Source organism: Kwoniella pini, chromosome 11 (genome assembly GCF_000512605.2).
Source record: "Kwoniella pini CBS 10737 chromosome 11, complete sequence".
Taxonomy (NCBI): domain Eukaryota; kingdom Fungi; phylum Basidiomycota; class Tremellomycetes; order Tremellales; family Cryptococcaceae; genus Kwoniella; species Kwoniella pini.
The window spans coordinates 1082834-1098452 of NC_091726.1; the positions used below are offsets into that span (position 1 = coordinate 1082834).

The 15619-nt window shown below is 39.6% G+C and overlaps 9 protein-coding genes across 9 annotated transcripts; 5 read left to right on the plus strand and 4 right to left on the minus strand.

Annotated features, from left to right (window-relative positions):
• Window positions 1-85: 85 nt before the first annotated feature.
• Window positions 86-1717, plus strand: I206_107755 (uncharacterized protein; the record flags this gene model as incomplete). Its single annotated transcript, XM_070203589.1, has 5 exons — window positions 86-232; window positions 391-698; window positions 763-1072; window positions 1138-1460; window positions 1531-1717. 5 exons carry the CDS (start codon window positions 86-88, stop codon window positions 1715-1717), a joined length of 1275 nt encoding a protein of 424 aa, XP_070059690.1.
• A 118-nt stretch (window positions 1718-1835) lies between these two features.
• On the minus strand, window positions 1836-3148 carry I206_107756 (uncharacterized protein; the record flags this gene model as incomplete). The annotated part of the gene is made up of 5 exons (XM_070203590.1): window positions 1836-1916; window positions 1987-2579; window positions 2642-2693; window positions 2812-3044; window positions 3103-3148. 5 exons carry the CDS (start codon window positions 3146-3148, stop codon window positions 1836-1838), a joined length of 1005 nt encoding a protein of 334 aa, XP_070059691.1.
• A 618-nt stretch (window positions 3149-3766) lies between these two features.
• I206_107757 (uncharacterized protein) lies at window positions 3767-6346 on the plus strand (the record flags this gene model as incomplete). Its single annotated transcript, XM_019157801.1, has 4 exons — window positions 3767-3815; window positions 3879-3963; window positions 4039-4784; window positions 5805-6346. 4 exons carry the CDS (start codon window positions 3767-3769, stop codon window positions 6344-6346), a joined length of 1422 nt encoding a protein of 473 aa, XP_019009441.1.
• Window positions 6347-6589: 243 nt separating this feature from the next.
• On the minus strand, window positions 6590-6978 carry I206_107758 (uncharacterized protein; the record flags this gene model as incomplete). The annotated part of the gene is made up of 3 exons (XM_070203591.1): window positions 6590-6714; window positions 6781-6876; window positions 6936-6978. The coding sequence occupies 3 exons, from the start codon at window positions 6976-6978 to the stop codon at window positions 6590-6592; spliced, it is 264 nt and encodes an 87-aa protein (XP_070059692.1).
• A 153-nt stretch (window positions 6979-7131) lies between these two features.
• Window positions 7132-9293, minus strand: I206_107759 (uncharacterized protein; the record flags this gene model as incomplete). Its single annotated transcript, XM_019157802.2, has 10 exons — window positions 7132-7602; window positions 7664-7670; window positions 7729-7853; window positions 7905-7933; window positions 8004-8280; window positions 8357-8435; window positions 8492-8543; window positions 8602-8797; window positions 8869-9012; window positions 9066-9293. 10 exons carry the CDS (start codon window positions 9291-9293, stop codon window positions 7132-7134), a joined length of 1608 nt encoding a protein of 535 aa, XP_019009442.2.
• A 642-nt stretch (window positions 9294-9935) lies between these two features.
• Window positions 9936-10837, plus strand: I206_107760 (uncharacterized protein; the record flags this gene model as incomplete). Its single annotated transcript, XM_019157803.1, has 5 exons — window positions 9936-10002; window positions 10065-10230; window positions 10298-10490; window positions 10558-10722; window positions 10796-10837. The coding sequence occupies 5 exons, from the start codon at window positions 9936-9938 to the stop codon at window positions 10835-10837; spliced, it is 633 nt and encodes a 210-aa protein (XP_019009443.1).
• Window positions 10838-11455: 618 nt separating this feature from the next.
• Window positions 11456-12412, plus strand: I206_107761 (uncharacterized protein; the record flags this gene model as incomplete). Its single annotated transcript, XM_019157804.2, has 6 exons — window positions 11456-11519; window positions 11579-11744; window positions 11824-12022; window positions 12094-12255; window positions 12298-12319; window positions 12369-12412. The coding sequence occupies 6 exons, from the start codon at window positions 11456-11458 to the stop codon at window positions 12410-12412; spliced, it is 657 nt and encodes a 218-aa protein (XP_019009444.2).
• A 442-nt stretch (window positions 12413-12854) lies between these two features.
• On the minus strand, window positions 12855-13846 carry I206_107762 (nucleoside diphosphate kinase; the record flags this gene model as incomplete). Its single annotated transcript, XM_019157805.1, has 6 exons — window positions 12855-12909; window positions 13006-13207; window positions 13280-13346; window positions 13412-13444; window positions 13517-13583; window positions 13812-13846. The coding sequence occupies 6 exons, from the start codon at window positions 13844-13846 to the stop codon at window positions 12855-12857; spliced, it is 459 nt and encodes a 152-aa protein (XP_019009445.1).
• An 845-nt stretch (window positions 13847-14691) lies between these two features.
• Window positions 14692-15078, plus strand: I206_107763 (uncharacterized protein; the record flags this gene model as incomplete). The annotated part of the gene is made up of 1 exon (XM_019157806.1): window positions 14692-15078. The coding sequence occupies one exon, from the start codon at window positions 14692-14694 to the stop codon at window positions 15076-15078; it is 387 nt and encodes a 128-aa protein (XP_019009446.1).
• Window positions 15079-15619: the final 541 nt, after the last annotated feature.

Consider the following 15619-nt stretch of genomic DNA (forward strand, 5'->3'; position numbering starts at 1 on the left):
AACATGGTTAACACAGGTCGTCTTATATGCTAAGAAGAATTTGAGCTTCATATACGAGAAGATTTGAGAGCAAGGTAGTCTCAGCATGGTGTCATCTAGTGACAGTGGCAAGAGTTCATCTGGTGGAGAGCTCAGCTCTGTTCGATCATCATTACCCCTTGACAAACTCGTGCCGTACCTGGAAAAGAATATCGATGGGTTTAAAGGTCCAATACAGGTTAAGCAGTTCAAGGTGAGTTCTACACCATGACTACTTCGTATAGTTCTTGTACTTCTATACTGTGCTGATCCGTGCTAACTGAGCTGACTCATTGATTTATCTTAACATAGTTTGGTCAAGTAAGCTTATCTTGAATCAATAGCAATAACAAGTAGCTAATCAGGGAATAGTCAAATCCAACGTATCTCTTAACGCCAAATTCACCTTCTCAATCTTTCGTATTACGAAGAGCACCATCTGGACCGTTGCTATCCCCAACAGCACATAGGGTAGATCGTGAATATCTAATTCTCTCAGCTTTGAATCGGTATAATCAGGGTGTATCACCGGAACATGCAGTACCCATACCAAAGGTATACTGTTTATGCGAAGACAAAGATGTCGTAGGAGCTGCATTCTATGTTATGGAATATATACGTGGGAGAGTATTCACAGATGTCAGGCTACAAGAACTGGATAAACAAGATAGATGGGCATGGTAAGTGATCTAATAATTGCACTTCGGGTGAATTGTCTTTGACTGAATGTTGAATGGTAAATAGCTGGCAATCTGCCATTAAGACTTTGACGAAATTATCAGCAATACCAATCTCATCACTCAATCTTCCCCCTTCTTTCGCTCCTTTACCAACTGCAAAACCATATTTCCCAAGACAAGTTGGATCATTATTGAAAGTATCATATGCTCAAAGTAAAGCTAAGAACAAAGAAACTAGTGAAGAAGTTGGTCCTATTTGGGGTACAGATGAGTTGAAAAATTGGTTTACAGAAGGTGCAAAGAAAGTAACTGAGTTAGAGCAAGAAAGAGGTGAAGGTGGAGTAGTACATGGTGATTACAAACTGGACAATCTAGTGAGTTTGTAGATTAAATGGTCCAAATGCGTATACCAGATTTGTTTACTCTCCGCTGCTGTCAGATTTTTCATCCAACCGAATCGAAAGTGATAGGAATCTTAGATTGGGAGTTATGTACCCTTGGATCACCTCTAGCAGATCTCGGTAATTTGCTCTTACCGTTCTCATTTGCTCCAATTTCACCTGAAAATTTGAAGAAAATACGGAATACATCTAAAGGTAATGACGATATGACTCTTTTGCTCGGTCTGAAAGGTTTGTCAAGCCAAGAAACTGGATTACCACAGCGAGAAGAATTAGAAAGGTGGTGGGTGGAAGGTATGAATGATGGTTTGAGATATCACCATATTCAAGGCGGTTGGGAAATTCCGATACCTGGAATGGGGTAAGTAAATATCTGCAACAGAGTCGTTTAGTCATTATACGATCTTGGCTGACTTTTCCGACCATTATAGCTGGGTGAGATCGTGGATTTTATTCAGATTAGCTATCATCGCTCAAGGAATAGCTGCTAGAGCTGCGTTAGGTCAAGCAAGTTCCGCTGATGCTCGGGCGGATAGTAGGCCAGTATTTGATTTCTTCGGTAAGATGGCTTGGGAAGTGAAGAAAGAGGTTGAAAAAGAGGGCAAGGCGAAATTATAGCGGAATGAGTTAGATCAGTATGATAAGGAAAAACGGAAATATCTTTTATGCAAGTTGTAATCTTCTAATTTCTACGTAAGAAGTCCACGCAAACATGTTCTAAAAAAGCCTCGGAATATCATTCTAATCTTGCAAGTGTGGCTTCTATATTTGGTACACTTCCCATAGCACCTTCATTCTCCACACAAATAGCGCAAGCCTGATTAACATTTAGGATCAATTCAAATTCCCTGAATCAAATGAAAGGAAAACAAATTATGATAACTCACCGTCAAACAAGTTTTTAAAACTTTTTCTAAAGGTTCATTTCTCATTAGTCCAGCTACGAAATATCCTGCAAAACAATCACCAGCACCAGTTGTATCTTTAAGTTTATTTAATAATTTTCCAGCTTTCAAATGACCTATATCTTTATTTCCATTAATAGGATTAAAGTATAAAATACCTTTTGAACCAAGTGTACATATTATATTAATTTTTTTTGAAAAAAATGAATTTTCATGTAATTCTAATATACCTTTAGAAGCAATTTTAATTAATTCTTCTAAATCTAAATCATCAATATTTTTTTGTTTTTCATTTTCTGAAGAATTGGAATTGAAAGCATTTAATAAATCGTTTAATTCTCCTTCATTAACTATTAACCAAGATAAATCTTTCCAAGGGAATTGACGTAATTCTTCTGAAGACAGCATAGGTGAAGGATTAAATATTGAAATTAAACCTTTTTTACCAGATTCTTCTAGATATGATAAAGTTGAAGATAAAGGAATTTCATTTTGTAAGAGAATGTGTGTGTAGTTTTGCAAGTTTGGTGATGAGGAGGAAGAGGAAAGGTGATGATTGGCTCCGGCATGTAAGACTATAGACCTGTTGTATCAGTAAAATGGCTTCTGAGCGCACGGTTGAGAAATATGGACTTACCTATCGAATTCTCTCCGTCAGAAGCAGATTGAATGATTGCTCGTCCCGTCAACTAGAGGGTTCCATGTTAGCGAATAAAACTTTCCTGCGCTAAGAGGAGCTTGGAAGAAAATGCACAAACGCCAGAAGAACAAATTCATGCGAAGGTAAATATAATGCACATCACTTACCTCGTTTTTCAGAGTCTCTAATCTTCCATCACCAACTCCACCACTCTTGAGTAGTTCTCTAACCCATTCACCATCTTGACCGATACACCCATCAAGGTCTACGTTTCCCCCTGCTTTAGCTACTGCATAAGCTTGATTCGCACCCTTTCCACCTGCTCGTTTAGTTAATGACGTTGAGGATATGGTTTCTCCAGGCCTAACGATGTGTGGGAGGGCGAAGAACTCATCAATGTCTGCGCGTGAAGCTTCTTCAGCGAATCTTCAAGAGCAAGTGAAGAGAGGATCACTTACTGATTGAACCTCTGACAAGGCATTTTGGGCTTGAAGAGGATGGCATAGTGACGGGTCTAGCTCAAGATGAGTCGCAAAGTGTCTCTTTGCAATTAGATGGATGATGTTCTCAGACGAAACGGTAACGGTCATCAACAAGGAGATTGATGGTAGCACCAAGTATAATTATATTAGATATAGATAAATACATCGCATTGAAGAATACGAAAGGTTCACAGTTGCCGAATTGTTTTGACTACAATGTTCGGGCCGAATGAGCTCGGGTAGTATTATCCGCGTGGCTTCGTGGCAGCAATTATATCTGCGACTTGAAAGCGTGCTATCGATAGTCGTATTTTTCGCCTTGGTTGATGACGAACGACCAGCAACATTTACAAATCCAGTGACGATGTTTCTTTTGGGGGAATGATATTTCGTCCTGACGTACATGGCCTTCCATTTTGGTCATCCTTTCATCACCTTGCTTTGTGATGTCGCGCGGTCTTCGGATAATGACGCAAGTTGTAACAGTGTCGCACTTGCATGATGTCTGGGATCATATAGTATATATTTGTGCAGTCCTGCCTTTGCTGTGGCCAAATGCAATTACTTTCTATATTTATCCGAAGAACCGGGGATACTTACCAAGCAAACCCATCGTAATTAGTTAAATAGGACATTAACGATGGACGATTCCTCTGACCAATCTCGACGAGGTCAAAAGCGAAGACTCGGTAAGTCCCAGTCACTGAAGTGATCCGCTGGCTGGCCAGACGCTAACGGGGTATGCATAATAGTAAATCCTGGAATGGGAACATCCCACCCAGGGAGTTTGGATCCAACAGACTCAGCATCTATTCCGTATAATGCTCCTCCATACAAGTGCGTATTATGGAGACTGGTCTTTTTTTCATGACTTTGTCAACTGACTGTGCTGATACATACTTGGTGATATAGTTGGCCGAGTTATCCTGGCTATGCTGAGTCTGGCGATCCTTCCGGCAATAGGTCGGAACAAACAATGTACGGTCGACCACCGGGCACACAGATCCACAATTACAGCTTTGGCGACCAAAGAATTCAACATGAAGACTTTTCGCAATCGGCACCCCAAACCCAATTTACCAATACACTTTCCAATGCACGTGTCGCGGGTGACCTTCACTTCAATTATACAACCGAACCGAGCGCCTCTCTCGTTACTTATGGGCAAGCTGACATCGACCGTATGTGGGCTACTCTCACAGAAGGAATCAAGGGCCAGCACACTGGCCCAGCATCGAATTATCATGACACAGTACTTGACCCGTTTGGGCAACAGCAAAAACCCGACTTCACTCCCGATCTTGGCGCCAACCCCTTAGACGCCCAATTTGTGTCACAGCAAATACCCAACCTCGCCCACGATCTGGAGATCGACCCCTCGGGTATCACGGACCCTGCATACAATCCGTCATGGTCGATCTACCCAGCTTTACAAGCTGAAGGCTCGGCAATTGCACATCAGCATGGGATCCTGGAGGAGAACAAGCCCTCGAGGGACAGGAGAGAAACGATTGACTATCGTCCGATGACAAACAAAAAGATCAAGGATGATTTCCACATTTTGATCACCAAGATTATGTCCCGGGCTGTGGACCCGCAACTACCTCACAAAAGTAGATTCGATATCCCAGAGAACGTTATTGAAAGCCTCGTGGCAGGTGGGTTAACTACTTTTGAGAACAGTGTTGTTGATTTCAAAAAAATAACGGTTCATCCAGGTCCTGATGGACTTGGCGGCTACACACTGTTTCCAAAAAGCCTTGGGGAAGTGTTCGTATACAGTTTGAAAGGGTGGGGAGAGGAAATATCCAACAACAACAACGGAACCCCCGTCAGTGTCCGTAAATGGCACAGAATTGACCGCATTACTACGCTTAGTGAAGAAGAGTTAAACACCTGTTCGAACGAATGGATCCCTATGGTCAGTTGTTATAGACATGAGGACACCTTGTACCACGAAGGGTCAGGGTATATTCTGAACAAAGGCTCCTATCAACTTCGAGGTGATCTGTCAGACAGAGAAAGACAAAAAAAATCAATAATCGACCCCCGGAACGACTTGAACAGCCACTATGATCTTGCAACGAGCTACCATAACAGAACCCCACAGTGTATTCGATGTACTGAATTTACTGGCTCAAGAAGGAGAATATACAATTCCAAGAAAACAAAAGACTTGAGTGACGTGGAATGAAGAAAGGGAGGAGTGCCAGCTATATGTCATTACACATTCGAACATTTAATCCTTTATGTGACTATGCAAATTATAGAAATTACACGTAAAAGCGTCCTGACTTTCTTGTACAGCACCACTGCTCCCTTGTAGTATCTTCTTTTAAGGGACTGTTATCAAAGGTATTATAGATTGACTCATTGTCGTCATGGTGATTCTGATTTCTCCCTCCTTTGCTTCGCGTGAAGGCGCACCAGTCTGACGTCAATGGACCATCAGCAAAGGACGGATATCCCTGCGTATAAATTGCTCAGTCGTCTCACGTCAACAAGACAAGTATTTCATCTCCCTCATTTCCCAATATCCTCTTTCATTCATATGATTGCTATCACATTTTTACCTTGAGATCAACGACTATACTATATAAAGTGAAATATGCCATCGAAGGGATTTGTTAACCGCCTCATTTCGAGGAGTAACCGTTCTAATACCAATGAGCAATCAGATCCTGCAACTCAGCAATCTCAATTATCCGAGGGTTCTGAATCATTTTATAACCTGTCTCCTGGTCAGAATTCTGATATTCAAACAACGCAAAACAATTTGTACAGACTTGGAAAAAACAAAGATGAGACTGAAAGGATGGAAAGATGGCTTGAAGTTTTCAAACAAGGAAACCTTGTGCCTGATGCATATCACATCGAATTAAACTTGTCTTTATCTTATAAAAAGAAGTCATTCAGTATGAAAGATACCACACCAGTCACCGTTGACCATTTCGATTTGATGGCTAAGAGAGCTCTTGCCGAACAGGACCACAAAAGTGTAGAAGCAATCACAAGGACCAAAGAATTATGGATCAGTCTCAACGATTCGAGTAAACATACTTCACGCGTCACCACAGATGCTAGTGGATTTTCGCTCGCTCAAATGCAGAAAGCTTTTGATCATAGCTTAAACGACGAATCAGCTGCTGTTGAAGCTCCAAAAGCCCCATTCAATTTGCAGGAAGATTTCGATCAGTTCCTTGGTCGCGATTATCAATAACGTACTGTCGCCGGCCGTAAAGGGCCTTACGTCTCTTGCATCATTTGATCCAGTTCTGCGTAACCCTAAATTCAAGGTCATGTTTCGAATCTTGTAATGTATATAGCGTTTCGTGTTCGTGCTTCTCGTCTAGCGTCGTGGCGTGGTGTGTGATCCGAGGAGAGTTACTTCTAAGGTGTATGCATTTGATTGACGTTCAAAGAGCATCGATACCTAAGTTAGCCCTGAGGAAGAGCAGCTCCATCACAATAAACCTTTGATTAGATCTCCTAGCCCTTTCGCTCTTCCCCATATACGTCTAGCATAAGCCAAATTCACTAGTCCAACCAAGAATCCCCATGCCTTCTTAGTATCGGGTATCGGGTAGTCTAGCAGATGAATTTGACTATCAGCTTGTAATGAAATGTGGCAAGAGAACGAAGAAGCGGACGTACCGACAGGAGGCGGTATACTAGTCCGGATGTACGAGAAGAATCTATCTTCCGTAATCGATTTGACCGAACATAAAGACCGTAATCCTTCTTCCCCGCCTATGTCACTCGCTTGGTCAGCTCAACACGGAGGGTTTAATTATATAATTATGACATACCGAATCTACCGTGACCTGAAGCCTTGACACCTCCAAATGGCATAGCTTGATTGAGGTAAAACACGCCCTGCGTGATTTAGGTTAGCTTACACTTTTCTTATATTCGTTGAGGGGTAATAAGCAAACATACGAAGCTAAACAAAACAAACGGTCAGCCGAACGCCCCGAAAACGTAGCATTATCGTAGAAAGCTTGCTTACTCATTGATAGCTACCATCCCGCATTCGAGCTTCTCCGCTACCCTTTTACATTCCCCCTTATCCTTTCCATAAACTCCAGCACCAAGCCCATATCGACTTTTGTTGAGCCATTCGATCGCTTCCGCTACATTGTCATACGGTACGACAGTCATAACGGGAGCGAAAAGCTCTTCTTGCGCAATTTCCATATCCATGGTCACATCTACCACCAGAGTAGGTTCGAAATATGCCGCTTGGGGGTATTCTGGATGCATATACCTTTTACCTCCAGCCAACACCCTTGCGCCGCCCTTCTCTGCTGACGCCAATGTACTCTGAAGTTTGCTGATTGGAGCGTGTGAGATAAGTGAACCGACATCTGTCCCTGGACGAAGAGACTTGACTCTGGGTTCCATGATTTCGATGAAGCGAGAGTATTGTGAACGATGGACGAGGAAGAGTTCGATTCCTATACAATTTTGACCCGCCTTCATGATCGCGACTGTCAGCTGGGGTCATGTGTAGGCCATATCTGCTGAGTGTGCTCACTGATTGGCTATCAGATCGTCACGCGGTCAGCTGATCGGCTCAGCAGTGATAAGAGAGAGACTTACAATGCTCCTCTCATCCATGTACTCGCGAAAAAATCCAAGTCCGTTCCAGGTAAAATGAAAGCGGGATCTTTTCCTCCTAATTCGATACAAGTGGGCACCATGATTTCAGCCGCGGCAACCGCGACCTGCGTAAATGGTCAGCTTGCATGGAGGTCGACTATGTAGTATCGGCTCACCTTCTTTCCAACAGGTTCTGAACCGATGACTAGCATATTCAAAAATTCGATACACTCAGCCAAAAAGCATATTGGTCCAACTCGATCAGTTTTACTCACATGTAATATGCTTGATCAGCTTATTTCTCGTCACCGTCTCCGCCACATCCGGTAGACAGATGACTAGCTGAACAACATCATCATTCAGACCACAAGCCCTAAGACAAGCTTTGATGCCTCCAATGAACCACAGACTTGACCAAGCTACTTGCTCTGAACATTTCACTACAATGGTATTTCCAGCAAAAAGAGCAGCGAGGATAGGTGAGATGAGGTTGTGGAAAGAGTAATTCCACGAGACTAGAGCTAGTACAGTTCCAAGAGGGGAGTAATGGACCTGAGTGTATCCGCAAGTGTCAATATGAACACCTCAATTCACCTTCCGACATTCCTTGGACCCGTGATGAACCTACCTTCGACCCCTTATGAGCCAGGAGCAGATTACCAGGTCGAGAAGTAGGCGAAATTGTCTTTTCGCCATGCTTGATTAGCCTGTTCTACCTGTCAGTTCGGGAATATCTAGGAGGGAGTAAGAAGAAGTAACTTACCAGTCAAGCTTGGACAAAGTAGTCAGAATCTCTCCAAAGACAGCATCAACCTCTATAGCCCAAGTTCAGCAGTATTCAGCAACGTTTTCAGAACCAAAAAGCTGGCATACCAGTTTTACCAGTATCCCTACAAGCGACTCTGACTATACTTTCCATATCCTTTAGTACCCATGCTTTCAAGCTTCTCAAGAATGATATACGTTGTGCGAACGTTGTCTGAGCCCATCGTGGTTGAGCTGAATTGGCTTTGGCTATTTGATCCGAGACTTCAGCAGCGGATAAAAGCGGTAAAGTGAGAAGGTGGTACTGCACCCATAGTGAAAGATCAGCTTGACATTCCTCCCTCCAGCTTCTGTAGTAGCTCTCAGCCTACTCACACCTGTCGAAGGATCATAGCAAGTTATGTGATCCCTTTCTTCTCCTGTCTTACCGCTTTCAGGAGGTAATAGACTGTTATCGCTTTGATGAGCGCAGAGGGATGGGTTATGAATTATCGTTCCTTTCCAATCTTTATCTGCTTCCTGTGAGTCATGCGTGAGCTGAATTCATGGCAAGAAGCATACAGATTGTTTACCTTGGGCACTGGCCAGTGGAAGTCAATAACTTTTCTACTTTGTCTCCATACGTCATATCGCTTGAGGTATGAAGGTAATTTCAGGGTGATGGCGATCAGAGCGATAGTAAGGTTGATCTTGTTAGGAGGATTGTATACGAATTGCCATACTTGACCAAGAGTAAGAGCCGATAACCAGGTCAGCCATGGCCGTATGAAGCCTGAGATTGAATCGATGGTGTCGAACATCTTATTAGATGTAAATTCGTAAAGATTTGACAAAGAGTATATGTTGATGACTTTTTCGTATTCGGCCGGTCGCGTCTAAGCATTTATTCGCTCGGACCACCTCCACAAACACAAAATATCCGACGTGATCACGTGTTTCCTCTCCGCCTCGCCTTTGGGAGACCTACTATCTATTCAAAACCTTGACAACCTGTGTTCTGATGAACGGACCACATTGATGTCATTTATCGAATTTGGCCATGAGTAATGCTGACGCTGAATGTGAGACTGAAACCAAAGGCTATGTCCTCATCGTATCTGTCTGAGTTTGCAAAAAGGTACAATCAATGACAATTAACACTAACAAAACCCCTTATTCTGACTGATTTATATATAAATATCCATCAAACTCGTCGTAATTCTCATCACAACACCGCCTCCATCTTCTGAAGGTGCTAACAATAGACATTCCATTTACCTGGATCTAATATCGATGATTCAAGAGATGAAATACATAGCCCATCAGGATCAAACACGGAAGTCGAGTTCAATCCAATATGAGGGAATCAACTCGATATATATCCTTCAAGGTGGCGAGTAATTCTAAGTATCCTTCTCGTCTCGCTGAGAATTTCTTCAGAAGTAAGTTATTAGTGCTTCAAAATGGTCAGACGAAAGTGGGACTCAGTAACTCTTGGCTTCATGATCATCGCTGGTGTCGGTGTCTTCCGTAAGTCCTTTCTGTTTACCATATCGGTCACGGCTTTGAGAGCTGAAGGTGATATTTCTCAGTCGTACCATTCAGCTTCTTCCTTGTGGTATCCTTATCACCCAGATTTATACATACATTGAGTTTAGCAAGAGTAAAAGGAAATGTTTTCGATAATGTAACTCAAAGTACAGTCAAAGTGGAAATTACCGTAGGACCTTCAGGAGGATGTATGTGGTATAATAGCTCGTTAGTAGCCCTTTAAACTCGCCTCTGTACGACAAGTATTCTTTGCTAACTTTTCGAAATTGTCCAGAACACCAATATGCAGCGCCAAAATTCCTTATGTTCCATCTGCAGAATACCTTCATCTTCCACCTAATCAGAATCTCACTTCAATCTTCCCAATAGCCATGGGCCGAGCTTTACCAATGAATCACGTCATGGTTATTCTTATGGGACTTTGTCTGATAGTTGCTATACTAGACGTATTCCTATTCGAAGGAGGTGTAAGTCAAAATGTTACGTTGTGTAGCGAATTAAACGTTCAAAGCTGCAACAAGCACCTTGTATTAGATTGCGTGGATCATCATTTCCTTTAGCAGTATCATGTTATGGATAGTATATTTCCTGGAGTCAGCATATATCAAGTTACTCAATACCAGAATAGGTAATATCTATGAGCATGATAGTTGGGAATATCATACAGGTAATGGATACATCTTAGTCACCGTAGCCACGGTATGTAAAATACTTGGGTCTTTTCATTCTTCATAGAAGAGATTAGTAGCTGATATTATACCTTTGAGTCCAGTTTGTTGCCTCTATTTTCATATGCGGCTCCGGTGGTGATTGATTTGTTGAAAAGGGGGTTCGAAAGTATATATCAATATAGAAATAGCTCCAAGTCCCAAAGATGTAATATGTAAAAGATATCATGTGCAAGAACAATCCATAAATATGAGTACAAATAAGCTCAACCCTTGAGCGTGGTCTTTACAATACAGGTAGCATCGATGCGACTCAACTGATCGGGCTCTCAAGATCTTCCTAGACTGATGAAAGGCATCATTAAATTCAAAGGACCACTTAGATCAGGAAAGCTATGCACAGATCTTCATAGGAATTTTTCAGGTCTCCAAATAAGAAGAATTTACTTTTCAGGGACAAATAACATCATCCTGACAACCATCAATATCGGAAGAGGTGAAACATACAAGATATACAGCCTCCATCAAAGTTATTTCTTTATGATGTAAACGCCCGCTTCAAAATTAGCATAGCTTTTTGAATAAATAACTCAGTCTCAATATAAACCAAAATTTACTTTAGTGCACGAAGATATAAATTCAACAAAGCTTTGGCTATCGCAAATCCCCACTTTTCACCATTTGATCAACTAAATAACTTCAGCGTATTATCGATTCGACTAAACCTAGCTATCTTATTGGATTCCATACTTTTTTTAAAAAAAATGCCTCGAAAAGGAGAAATTATATGGTCAACAATTCTCATCATCGGTTTATCACTTTTAGCTCGTCAGTAAATCTTTAAACATAAATCATATAAGATTTACTGATATACTATTTATCTCCAGTTATTCCTTTTACGTTTTATTTAATTAATTCATTAGGACCTTCAACCATAAATGAAATTTCATTAGCAAAAATAATAGGTGAATTTAAAGATTTAACAACTAATCAAAGTATAAAATTACAAATAAAAGTTGGACCAAATGGTGGATGTATTTCATCAAATATAACGTAAGTTTTAATATCAAATTATTTTTTTTTGTTATTATTGAATATATATATATCTATCTTTTTTTTTAAAAAAATATAGTGAAATAATTAATTGTAATTCTCATATTCCTTATAAACCTTTTGTTGAAGAAGAATCAAATCTACATTTTAATGAAAGTATTATTTCTATTTTTCCAATTACAATTGGTAAAGCATTAGTTTTAAATCATGTTACAACAGCTTTAATGGGATTAAGTGTTTTAGCTGTTTTAATTGATATTTTAGTACTTCATGGTGGTGTCAGTGTTATCATTTATAACTCAGATTTGAGAGTAGTAAATATGGATGAGCTAATTAAATGCGTATTTAGATATCCTTCGCTATAGTATATTTTACTATATTTTTCATGTGGATTACATTCATATTTGAAAGTATATATGTTAGTTTATTACATAAACGATTAGACAAATTAAATTTAGAAGGATGGGAATTTAAAATGGGAGAAGGATATTGGTTCATACTTGCAGCCACAGTGAGTATAGATAAATAAACTTGCTCAAAATCCTTTTGCCAGGTTATTCCGTTAGGTGAATTGGGTAATATTTAAGTAATCTAATTGATCATATCACCTTCATTAGATTCTAGTGTCCATCTGCACTTGTGGTGGTAATTTCAGTGTTGAAACTTGATTAATGATGCCGAATAATCTCATATTCAATTATGTGATGTTAATGAGAAGGTCATGATATTGATTGTGGATAGTTAGACGTAAATTGGATCTTGGAGTAAATAGATAGACGTAAATTGGAGCTTTGAGATGCAAAAGATTGTTGCTCTGATTTTCTGTCCTCACCGGCTCAAATCCATAGATGATATGGTAAGACATTTTTTCCAAAGTTGTCATCATTTACAAAATCGCAACCCTATTCGATATCCCTTCGAATTATACATTAGGAATTTCCAGGTCAGCAGCAAGCAGTCAGGATGTAGAGATTCGTCGAATCAGTACGATTACCATTGTGGTATACGTTGCGATTGCATGCATCAGTTGAATAAGATTTGTTCATATTCCGTATAGACAATCTTTATTTTCTAATTTGAGAAATCCATCTTCAATGAAGAAGACACGATTTAAGCCTCGTAGATCCAAGCTTGAGCATCAAGCTTGTATTGGGAAACACCCTCACTATATCATGCATGGTAAACATCAGCCAAAACTCGTTCTCCTTCAAGAGGATATGCAATTATTGGTTTCTAGACTCTGCTGGAAACAAGGACTCACGGGAACCAAAGGGCGATTTCTTTTTGACCATTCTCAACAGAGTCGGAACCGTGACAAACGTTCATACCAACTTGAAGAGCGTAATCACCTCGGATGGTTCCTGGAGCGGAAGCAAGAGGGTTTGTAGCACCGAGCATTACTCTACCAGTCTTGACGGCATCAAGACCTTCCCAAACCATACAAACAACGGGACCGGAGAGCACTGGATTGTTTAGAGAATCAGAATACATTATTCTCTTGGTTGAAGAGCATACAATTGATCACATCTACTCACTGTACTTGATAAGTCCGGGGAAGAATTTCTTGTCGGAGAGATCAGAGTAGTGCTTTTCGAGGTGTTCCTGCGAATGAAGTCTGTCAGCTTTGAGTCGCCACGATGTTGCATGTTCTAGCTGATTTGACGTACCTTGGAAGGGGAAGCAAGCTTGAGGGCAGCGAGCTGAAGGACATTACATTAGCATGACACAAGTCTTCCTTGCTATTTCGATGCTTCAGATTATTATGCACTCACCTTGAAACCTCTCTTCTCGAATCTGGCGATGATCTCACCAACGAGTCCTCTTTGGACACCGTCGGGTCTGCATAGGTGTCAAGGGGGGTCGCAATGAGGTGACGAAGGTAGATGAAGAAGAGTTAGACGTTGAAGATAGAGGACACGTGCGTTAGAGTAGGAATAGGAGTAAAAGGGCAATTTAAGATCAGCGTTCATTCTACAATTGATCAAATTCGTTGAATCCTCCTCTGCTCGGTCTTCCGACTTGACTAGTTTGCTTTTCGTCCCGCCGTGAATGGAAGCGAAAACTCACTTGATCATGATGTAGGTTTGCTCGGTGGTAGACATTTTGAGTGATTGTTTTGTATTTTTGGTTGAGCAGAAAAAAGAATAGATAAGGATGAAGTAATAATCTCTTAATATATTAAAGGTGACCTTTTCGAAAAAAAAAGTCAATGCTTGTGGATGGACGTGGAGGTGGAGTTAGTATCTTGCGGCATTAAAGCATACCACGTTTTAACGATATATCGGTATTTCAACAAGTGGCACTGCTGAGAGTTGGGAGTTAATCTTATCGGTTATGCGGGGTACGTAACTCTTATTCTCTAATGACGTTAATCATGCAGATACTGCTAGTACTACATACTAGATAATTCATGTGCGAAATTAAATTGAAGAATCATCAACCTTATAATGAAACGCTTACATGTTCTAATGTAATAACCTAACGAAATAATGAACCTAATATCTGTATGACTCCTTTCGTTTATATGATAAACTGAGGAAATTTAAAGACTATTCCAAAACCCAGTATGTATTTACCCATATCTTTCGTCGTCGCTTCTTCACTCGTCTCATGTTAATTTATCTACCATCACTTGCTAAATATTTATAAGTGATCAGTTTCAACAAAGCAGATTAAGCTGATTTCATCAATCAAATTATCTTATAATTGCCATTATACCTTTGATCATTTATCATCTTGTCAATCAAAGGATAATTCCATTCACGAGATATCTCAGTCTACACCATTAATCAAATTCGAACTGGTCTTTAAGTCTTTCTAATCATTCGATTCTTTCTAACAAAAATCACGAAAAGTTCCATCAATAGAATAGATTATTATCAACGTATATAATCAAATCAATTATCTCCCTCTCAAAAAATTCAACTCGTCATCATCAAAAGACAAAATGTCAGTTAAATTTACTCCAGGACCACATCCAACTTCTTTATCACGTTCAAATTCAATTAAACTTCCAATACCTACTCCAAATCCATCTTTACCAAATTCACCAATTACATTAAATTTCAATAATAAAAAATCAAATCAAAATAAAAATAAAAATAATAATAAACCTATTTCAAGAATTAATACAAATGCAAATAATACACAAGATATTGAAAGACAACATTTAATTCAAACAAATGAATTAAATACAAATAAATTAAAATTTAAATGGTCAATTATAAGTTTAATTTTAATTATAATTTTTATTGGAATTTTTATTGGATTTGGTGGTTGGAAATTAGGTAAAGGTGTTGGTGGTGGTAAATTACCTGGTAGTCCTGGAATATAAATTAAAATTTTTAAAAAAGTGGAAATGATATAAAGAAAGGCGAAAGTTGGAGTTGCAAAGAGTTGTTTCCGTATTTGTGTATATTTCAATTTTTTTTAACCCATTTTATGACTCCATTTACATTTACGATTCATTCGCCTCTTGTGTAAACACGAAATTGTATTAGACCATGGCTTTATTTTCTATTTGATTTGTATATAATTGAAATATTACGTTGTATCTTGACCATGTTATATAATGACCCCTTTTATGTCTACATTCAATCAACATGAGCATGTCTACTCTCTTAGCGAATCTCACCTTGTAATGGTAGTTCATTCGAATCAAGCTGATTTATATCGTCAAATACTACCTCTTCAAATGAGATGAAGTATAGAAAGTTGAAGAATTATAACAATGCATTGTATCTGTGTATATGAATCTCACAAACGAATATGATAATAAAGCTACATACATATATAATTAAAAAGATAGCGCATAATGTATATTTTCAAGCAAGAAAGAGGTTTTGCAAAACCTTAAAAAATATTATATCGTGTAC